Here is a 20,171-nt window from a genome sequence, read left to right as displayed (position 1 = left end):
CACCGATGGCAGGGTCTGCTAACCGCAAATACCTCTCCAGCCACGTGGATTTTGCTATGTAAGCACTGCAACCCGCAGTTCCCTGCTTCCTGGGTCATAGCCACAGTCACGGAGGTGGAGGGACCTCAAGCTTTCTGGGCTTCTCTCCCCGGCTCAGTAGGTTAGAGGGATGTCCGCCTGGTCCAGTCCCCTGAGTCTAGAGCAGAAGAGATAGACCGTCCATGCTGGACCACACACCATCAGGAAGACAAAATGACAGTCAGTAAGAACCTGTGCCACGGGGTGGTCACTAAGCCACAGACCAAAGATGAAACAGTAGAACCAGGATCTAGAAATGCCAACCAATGGGCCCACAGGGGTTTCTTCCTGCATTTGTTCTCAATTGTACCATCAGTATCTTCAGCGCAATCCGTGATAAATCAGTTTTTGGTTTGTATTCCCAAGCTCATCCCTGAAACGTGACTCATTTCCTGTGGGTTTTTTCTCTGCCCCCAAGATGAAGACTTTCATCTGCTGCTGACCCTCTCTTTTCCCAGCCTTCGAGCTTCACTGCTGGCTGTTTCTCGGGATGAGCCATCTCCCTTTACATATTCCTGATGTTCAAATGTGATAATAATAATAATTAAAAAAACAGTGTTTGGAAACAGACCAAGGATTTTGATGGTGAAAAGACAGACAGGAAAATACTTTAGACCCTGTAATGCACCTACCAGCACAAAGAACTCCCCAAACCAAAAACTATTAAATAACGCTATATCCTTGTAAAAAAGTCACCCCCTCCCCAATCCACATACTTATGTAATACATGCAACACAACTGACTCTTTTGGGTCACCTTTCAAGGAGGAAACGAGTAGAATTACACATAATTTACGTTTTCCCCACTATTTTCATAGTCTTCCTCATGATTCTCATTATTCCTAAATTTCTTTTACATTTAAGTCAGCCAAAGATTCTGTTGCTTGCAATACAGAACTCTGACTGATGGAGAGACCAAATTCCATGACAGTTAATCCTGGGGAAACATCCTTCTTTCAGAGAAGGCTGTGGCTGTCCATTCCAGGGTGGGTGTCCTACATCATATACAAGGTACATCACTGAGATGTACTTCTGAATCACAGCACAGCCAACAGGGGAAAAGAGAGAGATGCACATAGTGACAGGACATGTGGAACAAGCGGGAGACCTTCCACTGCCATCCACACCTCTGACCTCTGCTTCTACCAGCACATCCTCCCTGGCTTTGACACCCCTGACTCTCTATTACACGGACTTTTGTGATGACACTGGACCTGCTCAGAAAATCCTGGGTACTCTCTCCATATCAACACTCTTTTTTTTTTTAACATCTGTATTGGAGTATAATTGCTTTACAATGCTGTGTTAGTTTCTGCTGTATAACAAAGTGAATCAGCTATATGTATACATATATCCCCATATCCCCTCCCTCTTGTGTCTCCCTCCCACCCAACCTATCCCACCCCTCTAGGTGGTCACAAAGCACCGAGCTGATCTCCCTGTGCTATGCGGCTGCTTCCCACTAGCTATCTATTTTATGTTTGGTAGTGTAGAGATGTCCATTCCACTCTCTCACTTAGTCCCAGCTTACCCTTCCCCCTCCCCGTGTCCTCAAGTCCATTCTTTATGTCTGTGTCTTTATTCCTGAACCGCCCCTAGGTTCATCAGAACCATTTTCTTTTTTTTCTTAGATTCCATGTATACGGGTTAACATATGGTATTTGTTTTTCTCTTTCTGACTTACTTCACTCTGTATGACAGACTCTAGGTCCATCCACCTCACTACAAATAACTCAATTTCGTTTCTTTTTATGGCTGAGTAATACTCCATTGTATATATGTGCCACATCTTCTTTATCCATTTGTCTGTCAATGGACACTTAGGTTGCTTCCATGTCCTGGCTATTGTAAATAGAGCTGCAATGAACATTGTGGTACATGACTCTTTTTGAATTATTGTTTTCTCAGGGTATATGCCCAGTAGTGGTATTGCTGGGTCGTATGGTAGTTCTAATTTTAGTTTTTTAAGGAACCTCCATATTATTCTTCATAGCGGCTGTATCAATTTACATTCCAACCAACAGTGCAAGAGGGTTCCCTTTTCTCCACACCCTCTCCAGCATTTATCGTTTGTAGATTTTTTGATGATGGCCATTCTGACTGGTGTGAGGTGATACCTCATTGTAGTTCTGATTTGCATTTCTCTAATGAGTAGTGATGTTGAGCATCCTTTTGTATGTTTGTTGGCAATCTGTATATCTTCTTGGGAGAAATGTCGATTTAGGTCTTCTGCCCATTTTTAGGTTTCATGTTCTTTGTCATGTGAAGGAAGATCCTGCAAAATACATTCTAACTGCCATTGTAATAAATACATATGTTTGATAAACATACTAATGGGTATATTCAACACAGTTATTTTGCTTCAAATGTCAGTGAAATTGAGGAAGGTTTTTATCACATCAGCAGAGGATAATTTTCAATTTTTTTACGTTGCTAATAAAGCACCCCTTCCGGAAAAAAAGCTCGTGCTCTATATGAATGGATTAATGGATAATTTGCTTCCTCTTCACTATTTTTAACTGTTGTTTGTTAGAAAATTCATAATATTATTGTATCTTTTAGTTAGGTTTGGATTTAATTTTTAACACAGGAGAAAAGGACAGAATTCAGGAGATGAAAGGTAGACGCAGCCGAGAGATCGTCAGATTGTCCCTTGTCAGCCACTGCTTCCGACCTGAGTCCTCGGCTCACTCACTTACGAACTCCAGTCAGTAAGGGACAGAGTGGGCAGCTCTTTACAGTTTGTGAGACGCTTTCACACAGGTCTCCTTTGATCCCCCTGGCACCTTAACCGAGGAAAGTGGGCCAGGCACTTTGGTCATGGTTATAAAAGGGGGGATTGCAGACCCCGGCTAACTCGCCAAGCAGGAAACCAGCCGTGCTGATCCAGATGCTCAAACCGCCAGGTGTCAGCTCTTTTCACTGTGCATCTGGTGCCAGTGGACACATCACACCTCTATAAGGTGGACACTATGAGTTTCGCCACAGTAGTGGTTGATTCTAGAAACAGCAATATTAGCAACAGCCGATGTCAAAAGCACTGTCAGCACAGTTTCTGAGCACTTCAGACCTGCCTTTCACTGCTCAGGCATCACACTTGCATTAAGCCATTTGCTGTTCACAATAAACCTGTGAGCCTGGTAATATTTTTAATCTTCTCAACACTGGAGTGTATTGATCTGTTATTTTCCCCATTTGATTAGAGAGAAGACGATGGTTCGAAAAATAAAGTGACTTGTTCAGTGCCAGTCCTCTACTAAGTGGTGGGAAACGAGCAGTCTGACTAAAGAATCTGTGCAATTAACTACTACACTATATTTTGTCCCCAGAGCTGACCTTGTTCTTTTCTTTTTCAATTAAGAAAAGATAAAAAGTAAGGTATTCAAACAGTTGAATTTGTGGCTCTCATTCTCCCCTATTTCCTTTTGTATCAGTGATGCTCAGTTGTAACTGAACACAGACTAGAAAGTTTAAGGCGGTATCTAGAGGCTTCTTAATGCTGTGGACCGCTTTGAAAAAGACACACAGAGCTTAAGTGCTAGATTCCAACCACTAGTGGATGAGAATAGAGGAAAGTATATTTAGCCCTGGCTTCGTGGGAATCTTAAAATCCTCCAGGGCTTCTGAGGACAATAATTCATTACTTTGCTCATTATTACTTCTTAAATAAATGGCTGACATTTAAAATTTTCATTGTTCCCTGACAAAGCAAAGTGCATAGAGCTTTCCTGATACAGAGAAAGAAGGTTTTTACCAAATGGCCTTTAAAATAACTTTCCGAGCTCAAAGTAGATGAATCTTTGACATGTTCGTGGTAGATCTATTTCTATTTAAAAAACTCTGTAAGTATGGACTGTGGCCAAGGTAAGCTCAGTGAGTTTTTATTTTAATCAATTTGACTGCAGAAGCATATGAGAGCTGAATCTGGTTTTCATAAGCTTTTCTCAGAAATAAAATATATTTTATTTAATTACGTATATTTCAGTATAAATATAGGTGATGAGTTGACTTACCTTTAAGCTTCTAATTATTACAACATCAATACGAAGCATCATTTTAAATTCTCTTCAAATCTCTTTCCATTTATTTACAGAGTTCGAGCATTTTATGTGTATATATATATATATTCACGTATATATATACATATACGTGAACATATATATGTATATGTGTGTGACTGCACTTTTTTGTTTGTTTATAAATTCTGATGGCACTATAAACATCGAAAGGAATTTGGTACAGAAGAGTAACTTCAGAAAGTGCTTCTTTTAATATTCAATAATACCCTTTTCATGTGACTAAACTTACAGTTAATTTGCAAATTAAAAGGCAATCTGAATGCCACCTCTTTGGGAATCTGAATTATTGAATCTCCTTTCTTCCGTTGGTCCAGAACCCCATCACATAACATGCCGTCCAGAACTTACTTTCCTCTTTGCTCATAAGCATTCTGAATTCTCTGCTGGAAGTATTGAAGTGGCTGTATTAGTGAAAATCACAGGAGGGGTGATTACTCTGTGCTTACCCAGCACTAAGCAGCAGAAGCTTTATGGAGGAAAAAAAAAATAATCGGGCTCTGAGCCATCCAGATGAAAGAAGCATGTGAATTTCAAGCAAAACATTGTATAAGGAATTGTTGAAATTAAAGCACACGATGCTCTACGACATGATCCAAAAATAGAAGCCCTAATTCCCTGGTAGGAAAAACACCGAAGCATTGAAAAACAACGCACAGACCCGAAAACAGCCCCCGAAGGTTTCCTCTTTGTCCCCAACCCAAGGTTCGTTATCTTCCCATCGCTGGAAAAGCCTTGAGAACGATGCTTACAACACTCTTAATATTTAACTCACCCAACGCGTTTATTTTTATCAGCTGAAAATGTGAGTCATTTCAGCTGACATTTTGGAAAGCCACATATTGCCTTTTCACTTATTTATTTTTCATGCATTAGACTGATCTTCAAGTAGTTTGCATTAACTCCGGGGCGGGGGGGCAGGCTAAGCTGTTCCCCAAGCACCTCCTTTTCCTCTGTAGCTGGTTCTCCTCAGTTTGGCCGTCCAGAAGGGAGCCCGGTAACAGATTGTTTCCGAGAACACAGCACAATCTACTTGCGACCCGGTTGCTCCGCTCCCATGGCAGCAGTGGCGACAGTGGGTAGGGCGCTGGCAGAAGCCTAGCGACCCGCTTTGGGGCTCTCATGGCTGGCAGGTTCCCTTCTCTCCCTAAATGTCACATCCTCTGTAGTACCCGTGGGCCAAAGGAACATCGGCAAAGTTTCCTTTACACTCAGGTGACTATGAGATAATTAGAAAAGCAGACAGTATAATATACTGACAAATGCAAATGGCTGTTGGACAAAAAGGTCCATGTGGGCGGAAGTGTGAACTTCAGAGAGGGAAAACAGTTGGCAGGGATGCTCATCGCTCACTTCCTCTCCCATCTTTCTCCGGGTGAACTTTCCTCATTTTCCACCACGACAGAGCAATGTGCTCTCCCTTTTACTTGCAGAGTCTAAGGTGCAGGACACTGCAGCATGCTCTGGACTGAGACACAACACAACTGTTGTTCAGAGGAAGACAGGTTGAGATATAACAACAGGGCTTTTTAACACGTTACAAAAATATTACATCTGCATACTTTGATGATGGCTATTCTGACTGGTGTGAGGTGATACCTCATTGTAGTTTTGATTTGCATTTCTCTAATAATTAGTGATGTTGAGCATCTTTTCATGGGCCTGTTGTCCATCTGTATGTCTTCTTTGGAGAAATGTCTATTTAGATCTTCCACCCGTTTTTTGATGGGGCTGTTTGTTTTTCTGGTATTGAGCTGCATGAGCTGTTTGTATATTTTGGAGATTAATCCCTTGTCGGTTGCTATGTTTGCAAATATTTTCTCCAATTCTGAGGGTTGTCTTTTCGTTTTGTTTATGGTTTCTTTTGCTCTGCAAAAGGTTTTTAAGTTTAATTGGGTCTCATTTGTTTATTTGTGTTTTAATTTTCTTCACTCTAGGAGGTGGATCAAAAAAGATGTTGCTGCAATTTATGTCAGAGAGTGTTCTGCCTATGTTTTCCTCAACAGTTTTAAGGTATCTAGCCTTACATTTAGGTCGCTAATCCATTTTGGGTTTATTTTTGTGTATGGTGTTAGGGAGTGTTCTAATTTCATTCTTTTACATTAGCTGTCCAGTTTTCCCAGCACCGCTATTGAAGAGACTGTCTTTTCTCATAATTCAAAAAGACACATGCACCCCAATGTTCACTGCAGCATTATTGACCATAGCCAGGACATGGAAGCAACCTAAATGTCCATCAGCAGAGGAATGGATAAAGAAGATGTGGTACATATATACAGTGGAATATTACCCAGCCATAAAAAAGAACGAAATAATGCCATTTGCAGCAACATGGATGGACCTAGAGATTATCATACTGAGTGAAGTAAGTCAGACAGAGAAAGACAAATATCACATGATATCGCTTATATGTGGAATATAGAAAATGGGTACAAATGAACTTATCTACGAAACGGAAAGAGAGTTACAGACGTAGAAAATAAACTTATGGGTACCGGGGGTAAGGGAAGGGGAAGGATAAGTTGGGAGATTAGGATTGACATATACACACTACTATATATAAAACAGATAACTAACAAGAACCTACTGTACAGCACAGGGAACTCTACTCAATACCCTGTAATGGCCTGTATGGGAAAAGAATCTAAAAAAGAGTGGATATATGTATACGTATAACTGATTCCCTTTGCTGTACACCTGAAACTAACAGAACTCTGTAAATCAACTATACTCCAAAAAAATTTTTAAATAAAATATTATATCTGCATAGAAAAAAATAAAAAGGTACAGAAGGTCATGATACAAAAAGTAAAAATCTTGGTTCCTCCAGCCACTGGTTCTAATTACAGACAATAGTCATCTCAAAGCTTTCCTAGGCATCTTCCCAGAAGGTTATGTTTATAGCAATGTGTGTGCTCTTATTATCCAAATAGCACCTTACTCTATACAATGATTTTATATATTAAAAAATTGAAGGTGATTACATACATGTGCCACGTGTTTATTCAACAATGCATCTTTCTTATCAATATGTAGCTAGCTTTTTTATGATTGCATAGAGTAATGGGCTATTTTAATGGTTAAAAATTTGTAGTTAATATTAAATAACAGTTTAGTATTTTAATAATTATATAAGGTATGAAAGCCTCTAACTTATTTAAAAAATCCACCATTAGTGATAGAAATTAGTACTTTTATAGGTTGTTGTCTTATTTGTCTGCTATATAGCATTTCTGTGTCAATTACGTTTCAACATCCGTCTCTGGGTACAGACGTCAGTACAATTTTTATTGCTTTGACATTTTTCTCTATTCTCCTCATAGAATCTCATCCTGGCTTCTTGGCTCCAGTGAGACTGGTGCCTGGAAGCACGGCTTGTCTTTCCTTCCTCACTCTTGACCTAACACTAGTCAACCGTGTCCATGCATCTCGGGCACAGAGTGTTAACCAGCAGACAGTTCCTGCTCGGTCATCTTCTCTCCGCGGTGGAGCTCGGGGCAGTAACTAACCTAAGTGCCTGGTAGAACGGAGACCGGAAGTAGATTAATTAAAAGTCTGCTCGTTTGGTACCCGGCCTTTTCCAGTTCAGCAGTTCCCTCGGAGAATGTGCAACAGAGGCCAAATTGTGGCCAGCTGCGGACTCCCTGGAGTCGTGGCTCCTGGCTGTGGTGCGGGGTCAGGTGTCCCACCCGGATGGAGTCCAGCGCCCCCTGGACCTGGCAGGGCAGTTGAGTAACGGGCAGATCTGGTTGACACGACGCTCATCCAAACTATGTTACTGACAATTTTAGCTCTCTCAACTAGTCTCATTGACGAAAAGTGAAACGTGATGAGCGCAGTTTTACTAGCTTTCAGTTTGCTATAAACGATGTTGAGGGCACAGGCCACAGAGGAAACGTTTATCTGCAGCACTACACTAAACAGGAGGATGCTGGCCACGAGGGCGTATTCCTTTCAAGGCGTGTGCGTTGCAAGATAGACACACACACACACACACACACACACACACACACACACACACACACGCACACCCTTAGTCTGCACACGCCCACCCTCAGTCTGCGCACACACACACGCACACACACACGCACACCCTCCTTAGTCTGCACACACACGCACACACCCCTCCTTATTAGTAGGTGCTCCCCCCCGGGGCAGACCTCTGCATAAGAACACGTTTGGTGGGAGGACGCAGCAGCTGCATCTCCCCGCCCCAGAATTGGTGCGCGGAGCCGCTGCGGCTGCTCCGCCGTCCCTGCCGCGGCCTCAAACGAAAGCTCGTCAGCGGGAGGGGCGGCACCGCAGACACCGAATTCCCTGCGCTGCGCGGCCGCGGATTGGTCGGGAGGCGGGGGGCGGCGGCAGCCGGGGGCTCGGCGCGCGGGCGCTGCGGGGGCGGCGTCGGGGCGCGCAGGGCGCCGCCGCTTGGGTCGCTCGGCCGAGCGGGCGCGGACATCATGGTGAGTGCTCTCGGCGCCCGGGCCGCGCGTCCCGCCGGCCGGTGGGGCCTGGCCGCCGAGGGGACCGGCCGAGCGCCGCGGACGCGCGGGGACCCGGGGCAGCCTGGCGGCTCGCCGGCGTCCGGAGCCGGCAGACCGGAACGGCCGGGGTCGCGGCGGGGGCGACCGGTGTCCGGCTTCCCGGAGTCCACACCGCGCGCGGCCTCCCGAGCTCGGGCAGGGTGCGCGCGGCCTCCCGAGCTCGGGCAGGGTGCGCGCGGCCTCCCGAGCTCGGGCAGGGGGCGCGCGGCCGAGGCGGGGGGCGCCCGTCTCAGGCGGCCGGCGGCCGGGGAGGGGGCGGGCTCGCGCCCCCTCGGGAGGCCCAGCACTTCTCGGCGGCCTGGGGGTGGGGAGCACGGTGACCGAAGGGCTCTGCGCGCGTCCGGCGCCGGGGCCGCCCTTCCCCCGCTCCCGCGCCCCCCGGCCGAGCATCGGCGGAGGAGGCAGAAGCTGGGGGCGGGGTAGCGGGCGCGGCGCCTTGCCCCGCAGCCGGTCCCTGACGCTCGGCTCTCCTTGGCCCCGCAGTACGGGTTCGTGAATCACGCTTTGGAGCTGCTGGTGATCCGCAACTACGGTCCGGAGGTGTGGGAGGACATCAAGTAAGTGCGTGCCCGCCGCCCCGCTTCCTGCCCGGGGCCGCCGCGCTCCCACGCTCGGAGCCGGCCGGGAGGGGCGGGCGGGAAGGAGCCCGGGGTCGCGCGGCCTCCGCCCCGGCGGGCGTGGGAACGCGCTGTCCGCGCCCCGGCGGCTCCCAAGTGGAGAGGCCCCGGGGATGGCGGGGCCTCGCAAGCGGACCGAGACCGGCTCGCGGGCCCTTTGCACACCTCGCAGGCACGCCCGGCAGGGACGCTTTTCCGGGCTGCGGACACTCCCTTCTGAGCAACTGTGAGCCGAGCGCGTTTTTCCCCCTGAAACGAAGGGACACCTCTCCCGCCCCCCGCCTCTCCCGTACCCCCCCCCCGTCTTTTACGTCTGGTTTCTGCTGTGGTGAAGGCTGTCAGCGGTAGGAGGGCACCCTAGTTTCTGTCCAGAGCTGTGAGCCCAGTGCTCTGCACGTGCGCGGAAATACCGCAGCCACTGGGAGTTTAGACCTGCTGCAGCGACCGGGGCATCGTCCCTGTGGACCCCTGAGCGTTGCAGTCCAGCAGCGCTCTCTCCTTTTCTCCCTCTCACTCTGGTGAAATTTGCGTGTAACGTGTATGGATGACCGCAGCCAAGTCGCCACACCGACACCCAGTACTATCTGGATTTGCATCCTGGGACAGCAGTGCGACTGCCACAGGCAACCAGAGGGAGAGAGGGTGTTTTCCCCTGTGGACAGAGAATACCTTACTGTTATTCACTCTCGTTGCCTGTGCTCACGGATTTCCTTCTGTTGCGTCACGTAGGTGATGCTTTATGCTGTATGCTCCTAAATGTATTACAGCTAGTGGCAGTGAATGCCAGCAGGCTCTATCATGCAGTTCCGCGATAGTGATTTCTTCTACAGATCTGTTTCCGAGGAAATGCCCAGGATTAAATATTAAGCAGTAGAATGCAGCTTTTCCTCCCCTCGGGTCTGTACCCTTGAGCATTGTTTCAGGTTCCATAAGCCACTTATGTTGCCCACGGAGCACATCTACTTCTTATAAAGAGAAGTGGGGATTTGAGAGTTATGTGGTTCAATCAAATGAGAATCTAGGCACTAAAGCTTACTTTGGGATTTGAACTTTCTATCCACCTTATTAATACCTTCATAATTTTTATGTTTCTTCGTAGACAGAGTTATAGAGAAAGCAGGCATCAAGAGAAGATGTTAAACAGATGTAACCTCAGTGTAGGATTGTTTTTAAGCCGCTTTCTCTGTGAAGGTATGAAAGCATCATATATATCTCCCACGTGGTAATGTCTCATCCGTAAGCTAGAAGTCCCCAAATTTCCCGGTGGATGTGCGATGGCAATGAATATGTTTAGAATTTTGAGAGCACAGGATGGCTATTGTGGTGAAACAGTCTTATGTATGTTTATTGGATTTAGAACGTGTGTCTTACCCATTATCAGTTTCAATCACTGTCAAATACAGAAATGAAAAATCATACCTCATAGGGAAATGTGTCGGAAATTTAAAAATTAAAGTATCGAGTGATTTGTTTATGTTGGCCGTATTTTCCACAGAGAAGGTAAAAAAATATCTAAAAATTTACAAATCCCCTCGATGTGAGAACTTAACTCTACCAAATCGCGCTAAGAATGTTGTTTCATTTTCCTTTAAAAAATGTATTAATTTTGAATTAAACATCAATATCGTCTAACTCATGAATTTATTTTTAAGTAGCATCAAGCAGTATCCTTCATCTGTTTAAGTGCTAATAATTTAAATCATACAAAACATCTTTTTTTTCTGGTAAAGTGAAGCAAATCATGGATCTTTTTCCTACAAAATGACCTCAAGGATCGTGTGCCCCTGCAAGAGAAATGCCATTGGTTATACTAGTGTTGGCAATCCAGGTGTTAAGTTGGGTTCTCTTTTGTCTCAGCATCCCTCTTGGGGGGAGCCCATCTCGTCTTGGATATGCTGTAGTATCTGGACGAGAGAACCTTGCTGAGCTCCCTGCATGGAGGACCTCAGAACAGCTCACTGTCAGGACCCCTGAGGGATCACCGTGTGCTCCCTGGAGGAGTATTTAGAGATTCTCACTGCCGGAGGGCAGGACAGGAGAGGTTGGCAGGGTTTAAGTTTAAAATGCTCCCTGGAGATGCTGAGTCCTCCTCTGACCTCACCATCTGCTCCAGGGAGGGTTGCTGCAGTCACTGGTCCAAGATACTTTCAGGTTTACCTTTTTATGGAAACTGAATATATGAAAGAAAACGTTTTTGTCTCAGTAAATTCCAGTCTCCTGTAGCTTCCGTTTTGCTCTGTGAGAAACTGTCTAAATTGACGTTTATAAAATTTCATAGAATACTGTTTTGGTTTAGGAGGAAGTGGCCATCCATCCTTCTTCAGAAAGTATATGCCAAACATTTAAGGACAAGTAAAATCCTGAGTAACAGATTCCAGACAGAAAATCCTAAGTGGGTTAGAGCCAGAAATGCTTCATTATAAACTCCGTACCCACTTACACTGTTACCAACAATATAACCATTTCACAACAGTTTTAAATTCCTCTTTGTAAGAAAATGAAAAATGGTCAAGACTGAGGGTCAGCAAACTTTCCCTTAAAGGGCAGAATAGTAAATGTTTTAGGTGCTTCAGACCACGAGTCAATATTGATGATATTATGCGTACCTGTGTAACCATTGAAGGGTAACCACTTAAAAAATGGAAAAGCCACTCTTAGATCCCCAAAGAGCAGAAACCAGTGTTGGTTGAGATTTGACCCAGAGACTGTAGTTTGCGCCTCTGATCTAGACCATAAATATATGTAAAGAAAGTCAAAGAGACCTCTGGATCTACCTCAGATCTTGTGTTGGCGTCCCTTCAGTTTTGAGACGGCCCTTTCTGGGAGCCGTGGGTCCTAAGGGATGAGAAATATCGGTCACCATTTCAGGAAGAACATCAAGTCAGGATATACGTATTAGAAAAGCACCTAAATACTGGATTTGATGACCGTCTCTGTCACCCTGCCGTCGGCCCTGGCTGCGCTCGCTTTGCATCAAATTACTGGGTCCAGAATCTTGGTATGTGATTTGCAAGTGGAGTAATGACACTGTTAGTTGATAAATATTGGAGTGTGTTCCTTTAGAAGGCCGCCAGGAAGATGATTACTTCCCTGTGGAAAGAACGCAGACGTGTTTGGTATGTGTTGGGAGATTTATCTATAGCAGGGCAGCGTACTTTTTCATTCAGTGACTCAAACCTGCTTCCATTCTCTAGTTAAGCTTAGTTTTAAGGAGCACAGTCTAGTGTTCGGGCAGTGAGGATGGGAAAATGTTTGACATAATCCTTGCTTTCAGATCGAGTCTAGAGATATCAGGATATTTCTAATCTTATTATATCTTGATTTTTCTGCCTGTAACTCAAACATGGAAGCATTTGGCTGTTGGATAGCATATTCTGATCTTCCAGTTTTGAAACGAATGCATCTACTTGAATTTGCTAATCACGAATTAATCATTATAGTTCATATAAGCAAACACGTGGCTGTAAGCTGGTTATGCGACTTTCCCAGTTGCCTAAACTTTCCAAGACTCAACTCTACAAGGAAACAGATAATAACTACTTCATGGGGTTGTCATATGTTGAATGATGCCTGTAAAGCGCTCAACACAGTTCTCGATAAATAACTGTTTAATAAATGGTAGCTGTTAACGATTTTCACTCTAGATCCAGTTTTTCAGCTCGTCCCTTCCCCAGCTCCGCCTACATAAGAGTAATCCGTTGAATCCACATGCCACGTCCCTCTAAGTGTGCTGTTTTTGAAGATGCAGCATATGCTCTTTTAAAAAATCAGTAATTAGTTTGTTTCATTTTTTAGATCCCATATATAAGTGGTAACATACAGTATCTGTCTTTCATTTTCTGTAGTGCATTATTTCGCTAAGCGTAATACCCGCCAGGTCCATCCATGTTGTTGCAAATGGCATTATTCCGTCCTCTTTCGTGGCTGAGTAATATTCCATTGTGTATATCTACCGTATCTTGTTTATCCATTCCTCTGTTAATGGACACTTAGGTTGCTTCCATATGCTCTTAATCATTTTGTCAAAACAAATTAAAACCAAATAGTGGACCACATTTTGCCATGTTTTAATCAGATTTTCCTATTCCTGAGGCGATATAATTCAATTTCTATACCTTCCTATATTCTCGCTCAAGTAGGTCTTAAAATATTAACAGTACTTTTTATTATAAAAGCTGTTTAAAATTTCCAAAGTCCTTTCCTCTTTAATTTCACATGAGTGCCACAATACCCATTTGAAATAAGAAAGGCCTTTCTACCTCAATTTTTTTCCCAGCTTTATTGAGATGTAATTGGCCCATAACATTGTGTAAGTTTAAGGTGTATGATGTATGGATTAGGTGTACTTGTAAATTGCAGAATGATTTGTTCCTCTATTGAAAGTCTTTGTGGTCAGTCTTCAGATCACCCAAACGTGGGACCTTTCAGTCCACACGGCCCGCTTACTCTCAGCACCCTCATGGGCCGGGGGTCAGTTCCTCAGCCAGGCTGGCCTTTCCCGTCCAGGAGGGAGGACACCTGTGCTCAGTAGGGTCCCTCTCCGCATGCCTCACTCTGTCCTGCAAATGGAAATACTTCCCAGCTTTGAGATGGCAAGACAAATCTTACTTCTTAAGGGAAGACCTCTTTCACCTCCACAGCTGTACTTTTCCTTCATAGAACATGCACAAGTTTATAATTACTTATTTGTAGTATTATTTGATGAACAGCTGTCTTATCTCACTAAAGTCTAGCATCTGTAACTAGCAGAAGCCTTCTTTCTCTCTGTATCTATCTATCTATAATATATATATGAATTATCTTTCATTTTTTAATTTCCAGAGAATAGAGCACGTGTATATTCATCACACTCAATATTTTTTTTCTGTAACCAGGATTTATTATGTCAGAATGGTGACATCTTCAACTACTATTTAATAAAATATAAGCTCCGTTGAGATGGGCATTTCTGATATTAACAAAGGCAGAAGATGTAGCAGTAAATTATAACGTCTCTTTTTGGGAGGGTCAGCGTTCACACATGGATATAATAAAAGGATTAAGAACACTGCTGTTGGATTACCAGTTTCATAAACCCCAAGACACCGTTGGGTTGGATTCAGGGCAAGATTGAATCCTTTAGCAAGTGTCTCAAAGGTGCTGTTGTAAAGTCAGTATCATAGACTGTAAGTAGACGTTTGTGATGCTGAAATTAAATTTAAAAACCAGATGAGAATGCTCACCAGGACCTTCAGTGTTGAATGTAACAGCTCATACATGTTGGACACTTACCACATGTTCCGCAGTAGTGGTCCTAAAAGCTTTGTACTTGTTAACTCACCTAATCCTCACATCCACCGTAGAAGATAGATTTGTTCTATTTCATAAATAAGGGAACTGAGTCTTCAAGACTTTAAACGCCTGCCTCAGGCCACTCATTTGTCAATCATCAGAGCAGAGATTTGGACCCAGATAGGCTTGTAATGATCATATTATGTGCTTTTCCCCAAACAAGGACTTAAGGAGCTTCTCCTTTCCGATTTTCCAAAGACAGTTTAGCAAGGAAATGGGCAACATATATGTGCGTTACTACTACCATCTTTGTTTTTGTTTTCACGTGCTTGCCAGGTGCTTGTGGCTGTTATGTTTTTACAGGCGGTTTTATTCAGGAACAGGACCTCTACTAAAGAAAATCAGAGCCTCAGAAATTCTGAGCAGTTTATGTAGTTCTGGAAGCGCTCTGGGCCGCTGTGCTCAGGGTCAAGGACACACAGGGCTGAGGGACTCTGGTGTGATGAAGCTGCTGCCGAGAGCTCCTTTGAAATGTTTGTGATTGTGTTTCCAGAGCTGGGGCAGTTTACTTAGGAGGCTGTCTCATGGCAAGCTGGACACAGCCAGAAAAAAAATACCATGATGTATCCAGAGTGGTACTTTGTCTAAATCCGTGTCACTTGTGAGAACGTGACTGTCACCGTTTATAGGGCTTGGATGAGTGAAGACACTGGCTTGAGAGGACTGACCTTCACCAACTGGAAGGGGGTCCAAGCAGGAGGCCTCTCTTCTCCAAACCCCCTAAACTTAGTCTCTCCTTTGGGGACGCAGACTTTGGGAATTGGCGATTGTGCTGTTGAAAATGGAGAGGTAGTTAATGCTTCACAGCCGCTCCGAATAAAGGGATGTAAAATTTTAATTTTCAGGTGTCATACATCGTAATTGCCTTGTTTTGTGGTGGGAGGTTTTAATTTTAATACCAGATGGACACAACCCAGCCTTGAACGTCCTTACCTCTCCCTAAAATGGACCGTCCTAGGATTTATCGTCACGACGATATCTGCATACTGTCTTTAATACAGCATGTGCTGGGATAATGGTTTTTACAGGATCTGCACCCCTGGGAGCTGTCGTTGGTCAGGTTGATCGTTTGACGTGTGTTGACCTTTTCTGCCTGAGACCAGACCTTATTTTGAAACTCCTGTGTTCAGCCTGTCCCATCTAAGAATTCCCGTTTTCGTACCTCGCTGGGAAGCTTCTTTACCTACTAGGCAGCAGTCTCTGTAGTATCCTAAACTTCCTTGAAAGGTGTATAATAATAGCAGGAGCTCAGTGTCAGAATATGAATTCAGTTTTGTACATTCACATTTTGAAGATAAGGAATATCTCCGTAGGTATGGAGTTGTGAGAAATGCTGCCTGGATACTTCTGACAACTTTAAATAAAAAAATTCCCAAGTTTGAAAACAAACTCTGAACTGCCGGTAACATGTGATTGATTTTTGGTAGGGAGTTTGGAAACACGTGGAGGGAAATGTATTTCATTCATTCATTCACTTCTTTTCAAACACGCACACATTCACAGAGTGCATGCTGTAACCCAGGTATCTGGGTTAGGCACCAGTGATTAAAAAAACAAAACCATAAAACCCCCACCATAATAAAAATAGCTGCGACCCTTTTGGGGAAAGGTAATTTGTGTAAATAAATGATCAGTTTAAATTCCAACGAATAGCCACCTCTAAAAGTAAGTAGGAAATGAACTGCTACTGGGAACATTTTTTTCACGTATACAGACTCAATTTTCAAATACTTCGTATGGCTACACATGTATAGAAGAGTTATTTCTGGTTTTGTTTCCAGGTGCAGGTTAGAGCTTTATTTTTAAAGCTCTTGGGAGAGGTGGCGCCTGTTTGGGTTTGGCTGTCTGAGGCAAGAAATCCTGTCCGCTAAGCGGCACACTCAGTGCAACCTTAGCTTAACTGCTCGGATGCTGAGTGGGAACCTCTCCCCGCGCTGTCCCCGCTGCTTCCACTCGCCGTTTCCTCGTCCTCCCGCCTTCGTCGTCTTCAGCTGCTGACTACTGTCAGTTAGATGTTCGGGACATCGAATGTGGGAGGCCTTCTCCCTAGATTCGTCTGCCACCAGCACGGCCCCAGGTGGCGCGGTTCTGCCTGTGAGAGGCGAGCGCGCCCATCCTCGGGGCGGTGCGTGTGGGGTCCTTCCTCTCCGGCGTGTGCACGGCGAGACTGTGACCTGGGTTGAAAGCACTTGAGCTTCTTTCCATCTGGGTTTACTTGATGGTCAAGGAAAGCGCCTTTTTACCTCACCCCACCTCACCTAGGCAAACTTAAGACTAAACCTTCTCTAAATATTTATTATTGTCTGCTGACCTCTTTCAGGGATCCAAGTAGAAAGATCTAATGCTTAACCACCAAACACAGTTGTTAAGTGTACAGGGAAAGATAACACAGGCTACGGTCAGTCCCACTATTTGGGAACAGTGGGAGACTGTAGTCGTCTGGGTTTATCCGGGGGGTTGTTACGGTCATAATGGGAAACAACAGAGTGTAATCACACACACAGCAAGATATTTGATGATAGTGTTTCATCGGTTGCCATTTGATAGATGAACAGCGTTGAATACATTTTAATCCAGTTTGCCTATGGCTTGATATGGTCTTTTTTGTCAACTAAAAATTATTGGGGGAAAAAAAAAAACATGTCCAAAGTGTTTCATTTTGGGGAAAATTTTCAATCATGTTTCTCAGAGAAGCCTGTGTTTTCCTCACATGTAAACCGCATGTAATTTAAATAACGGGGAATTATATAATTGTCTTGTGTAACGCAACATTCTAAACAAAATTGCTGCCCCAAAAATATACTCTGAATAATGAATGAGTCTAGAAAATTTGGTCGTGTGCATGGCTGAATTTGGATAATTTAAGCACAAAAGGAATTCTACATATCAAGAAAATAAGTCAAATATTGTTAGAAATGTTGTATGTGTATATTTGAGTCATCCTTTACTTTGCTTTTAAGGAGGAAAAAAAAACTTGAAAGTTATGGGGTGACAAAATGAGGGATAGAGAAGTATAAGGGGATGTTACCTGAATTATGTACGGTGTTTATGTAATCCGAATAGTAGCTTACTTCCCAACCTTTCTTTCATTTGTTGGTCACCCTCTGTGATTTCAGGCAGCTGGTGAAAAAATTTTCTTCCCTCAAAGAACAGGTACAACTGAGAGATTATTGTTATCACGACTGTGCTCTCTGGAGGCCGAAACATTTGACAACAAAGAGTCTGAACGCACCTAAGTTTACCTCCAAGTTAGAAGAAAAGCAGTGTTGAGAATTGAGAGACACTCACTCAGAATGTCTACTGGCTTCAATGGCTGTATTGCCAGAAATTAATTTTGGGGTATGACTGCTTTGGCTCTGTAAATTCTCCTGTTCAGTGTAATGGAGCAGACCAGTTGTCGGTAAGTGTTTGCAGTATCTCCAATTAGCTTTTACCCCGAAAAGGGAAGAGTCTGAAGAATGGGCTGCAGAAGGACGTGCGTTGGGTCCAGAGAGACGAGGTCCCAGAGGTGAAAGTGTTGCCTCTGGACCCTTCGCTGAGAGGTAGCTTCAGGAAGCCTCTTGTGGTCAGCTTAACCTTGCATACTGCCCCTCCTCCGCTGCCCTCCCCTCACCCGTTTATCCTGATCTCCTTTCTTTTGTAGCATTTATCACCTCGTAATAAATTATAAAAGTGCATATATATTATGTAAACATAATATATAAATATGATAATACGTGAATATAATGATACGTGCTTGTTGTTTGTTTCCATCTGCTGAAATGTAAAGCTCTTTGAAGGCAGGAATCTTCATCTGTTTCGTTCATTCATCTATTAAAAGTGCTCAGAAAGGGCTTGGAGCATAATAGTGTTCAGTTATTTGTGGCAAGACTCGTCCCCCAGGGGGAAAAGGACCCAAAGGGTGACCCAGAGTTCCCAAAGATTTCTAAGACAAATGTAAATAAGGAATTCTAATCATTTTGAATAATTTATTGGAATTTAGTGTGAGATTTTTGAGAAGACGATTATTTCCTTTCATGTACTGCTGTTTAATTTATATCTCAGCCTCCCTCCTGGGAGCATGTTGGGCTGATTATTCCAGGAAGTGAAGCTTAAAAGATACGGGCGCTTATTTTATTAAAGCAAGAGAAAGAAAAGAGGGAATGCATTGACTCATGGTTAGGGGATTTCTAGGGAAATGGCCATTTCTCTATTTTGTGCAAAAGAACTTTGTATTCTGTTTAACGGTTATGAATTGGTGACTGTTTCTGAGAAACTGAGTTCATTACAAAAACTATGTCATTTGATTTATCTCAGTTGGAAGAAAAAGAATAGGGCATAGTGAGAGCATGAGTTAATTTGTCCTCTATTATATATTTAATTAAAATTTATTTATATTTTATTAGAAGGCCCTAAATCAGAGGCTTCAGAATTCCAATCTGCAGACCAATGCTGTTTCATAATAAAATGGTAGTGACAAAATGAGAAAAATTAGACTCTCCGTATCCTACAAATCAGTAATTTCTTTCCTAGGAATTTATTCTAGTATAAATTAGAATTTAATTTAACTCTAAATCTAGAATTTTTACATAGAAGTATAAATAATGCTACAAAGGTATTCATCACAACATTTTGTTTGGACTTGTGAAAAAATAAAAGGAATTTAATATCTACTAAAACTTCAGTGTGCCTAACCAATGCAATTTTATGTAGTCAAGGTACAGAAAGGTATATTTATTGACATGAAAAGGTGTCCGTCAAACAGTTAAGTCACTAAAGGAGGTTTTAAAGCATTGTGATCTGGTGTGTGTTATATACGCAATTATTTTCAAGCATAAGCAACCTGAATATACCAGCGGTGGTTGTCTCAGGATAGTGGAGGATTGTTTTAAGTTTTTCATTTCATATACTTTATATTTTTATACAGTTAGAAATTAGAATGTGTAAGTTACACAATAGCATTTATCAAAAGATAAGTAAGTGTTTTTACATTCTATTTTCATGATTTGGGAATATTTCACTGACTTTTGGTATTAAAAAGACTTGCAGTTTTGAAGATGTGTTCCTTTCACTTAACAGCAGCGTATGTTCGGCCGAGGGGAGAGTTTCACAGCTTGTGTGTAGCTCTTTGATTTTAGGCATGGCAAGCACTGCGGTCATCAGTTATACATATCGGTTATATACATAAAATGCTTCAGCGGCTTAGAACACACTTTTGCCCTTTTCATCTCACTACAGCTGTGGAAGGTGGGGTATATTATTTCTCCCATTGTGGAAGAGAGGGTTTTAGAAAACAATTTTATTGAAGTATATATAGTTGATTTACAATGTGAATTTCTGCTGTACAGCAGAGAGATTCAGTTCTACACATATATACATTCTTTTTCCTATTCTTTTCCATTACGGTTTGTCACGGGATATTGAATATAGTTCCCTGTGCTCTACAGCAGGACCTTGTTGTTTATTCATTCTGTATATAATAGTTTACATCTGCTAACCCCAAACTCCCAATCCTTCTTTCCCCCAAGAGAGAGGGGTTTTAATGCTCAC

General features: G+C 43.3%; 1 protein-coding gene across 4 annotated transcripts in view; it reads left to right on the top strand.

Annotated features, from left to right (window-relative positions):
* Positions 1 to 8,487: 8,487 nt before the first annotated feature.
* GUCY1B1 (guanylate cyclase 1 soluble subunit beta 1) overlaps positions 8,488 to 20,171 on the top strand; it is a 47,662-nt gene continuing 35,978 nt past the window's right edge. The window contains exons 1-2 of one of the 4 annotated variants that reach the window (XM_033857428.2): positions 8,488 to 8,613; positions 9,178 to 9,251. In XM_033857428.2, coding sequence (XP_033713319.1) covers positions 8,611 to 8,613; positions 9,178 to 9,251 — 77 coding nt within the window. In that variant the 5' untranslated portion in view covers positions 8,488 to 8,610. The other 3 variants (XM_073805630.1, XM_033857429.2, XM_073805629.1) reach the window with 3 other exon arrangements.

Source organism: Tursiops truncatus, chromosome 5, assembly GCF_011762595.2.
Source record: "Tursiops truncatus isolate mTurTru1 chromosome 5, mTurTru1.mat.Y, whole genome shotgun sequence".
In the NCBI taxonomy this organism is placed as follows: Eukaryota; Metazoa; Chordata; class Mammalia; order Artiodactyla; family Delphinidae; genus Tursiops; species Tursiops truncatus.
The sequence above is the reverse complement of the archived record's forward strand: the minus strand, read 5'-3'. Positions and strand labels throughout refer to the sequence as shown.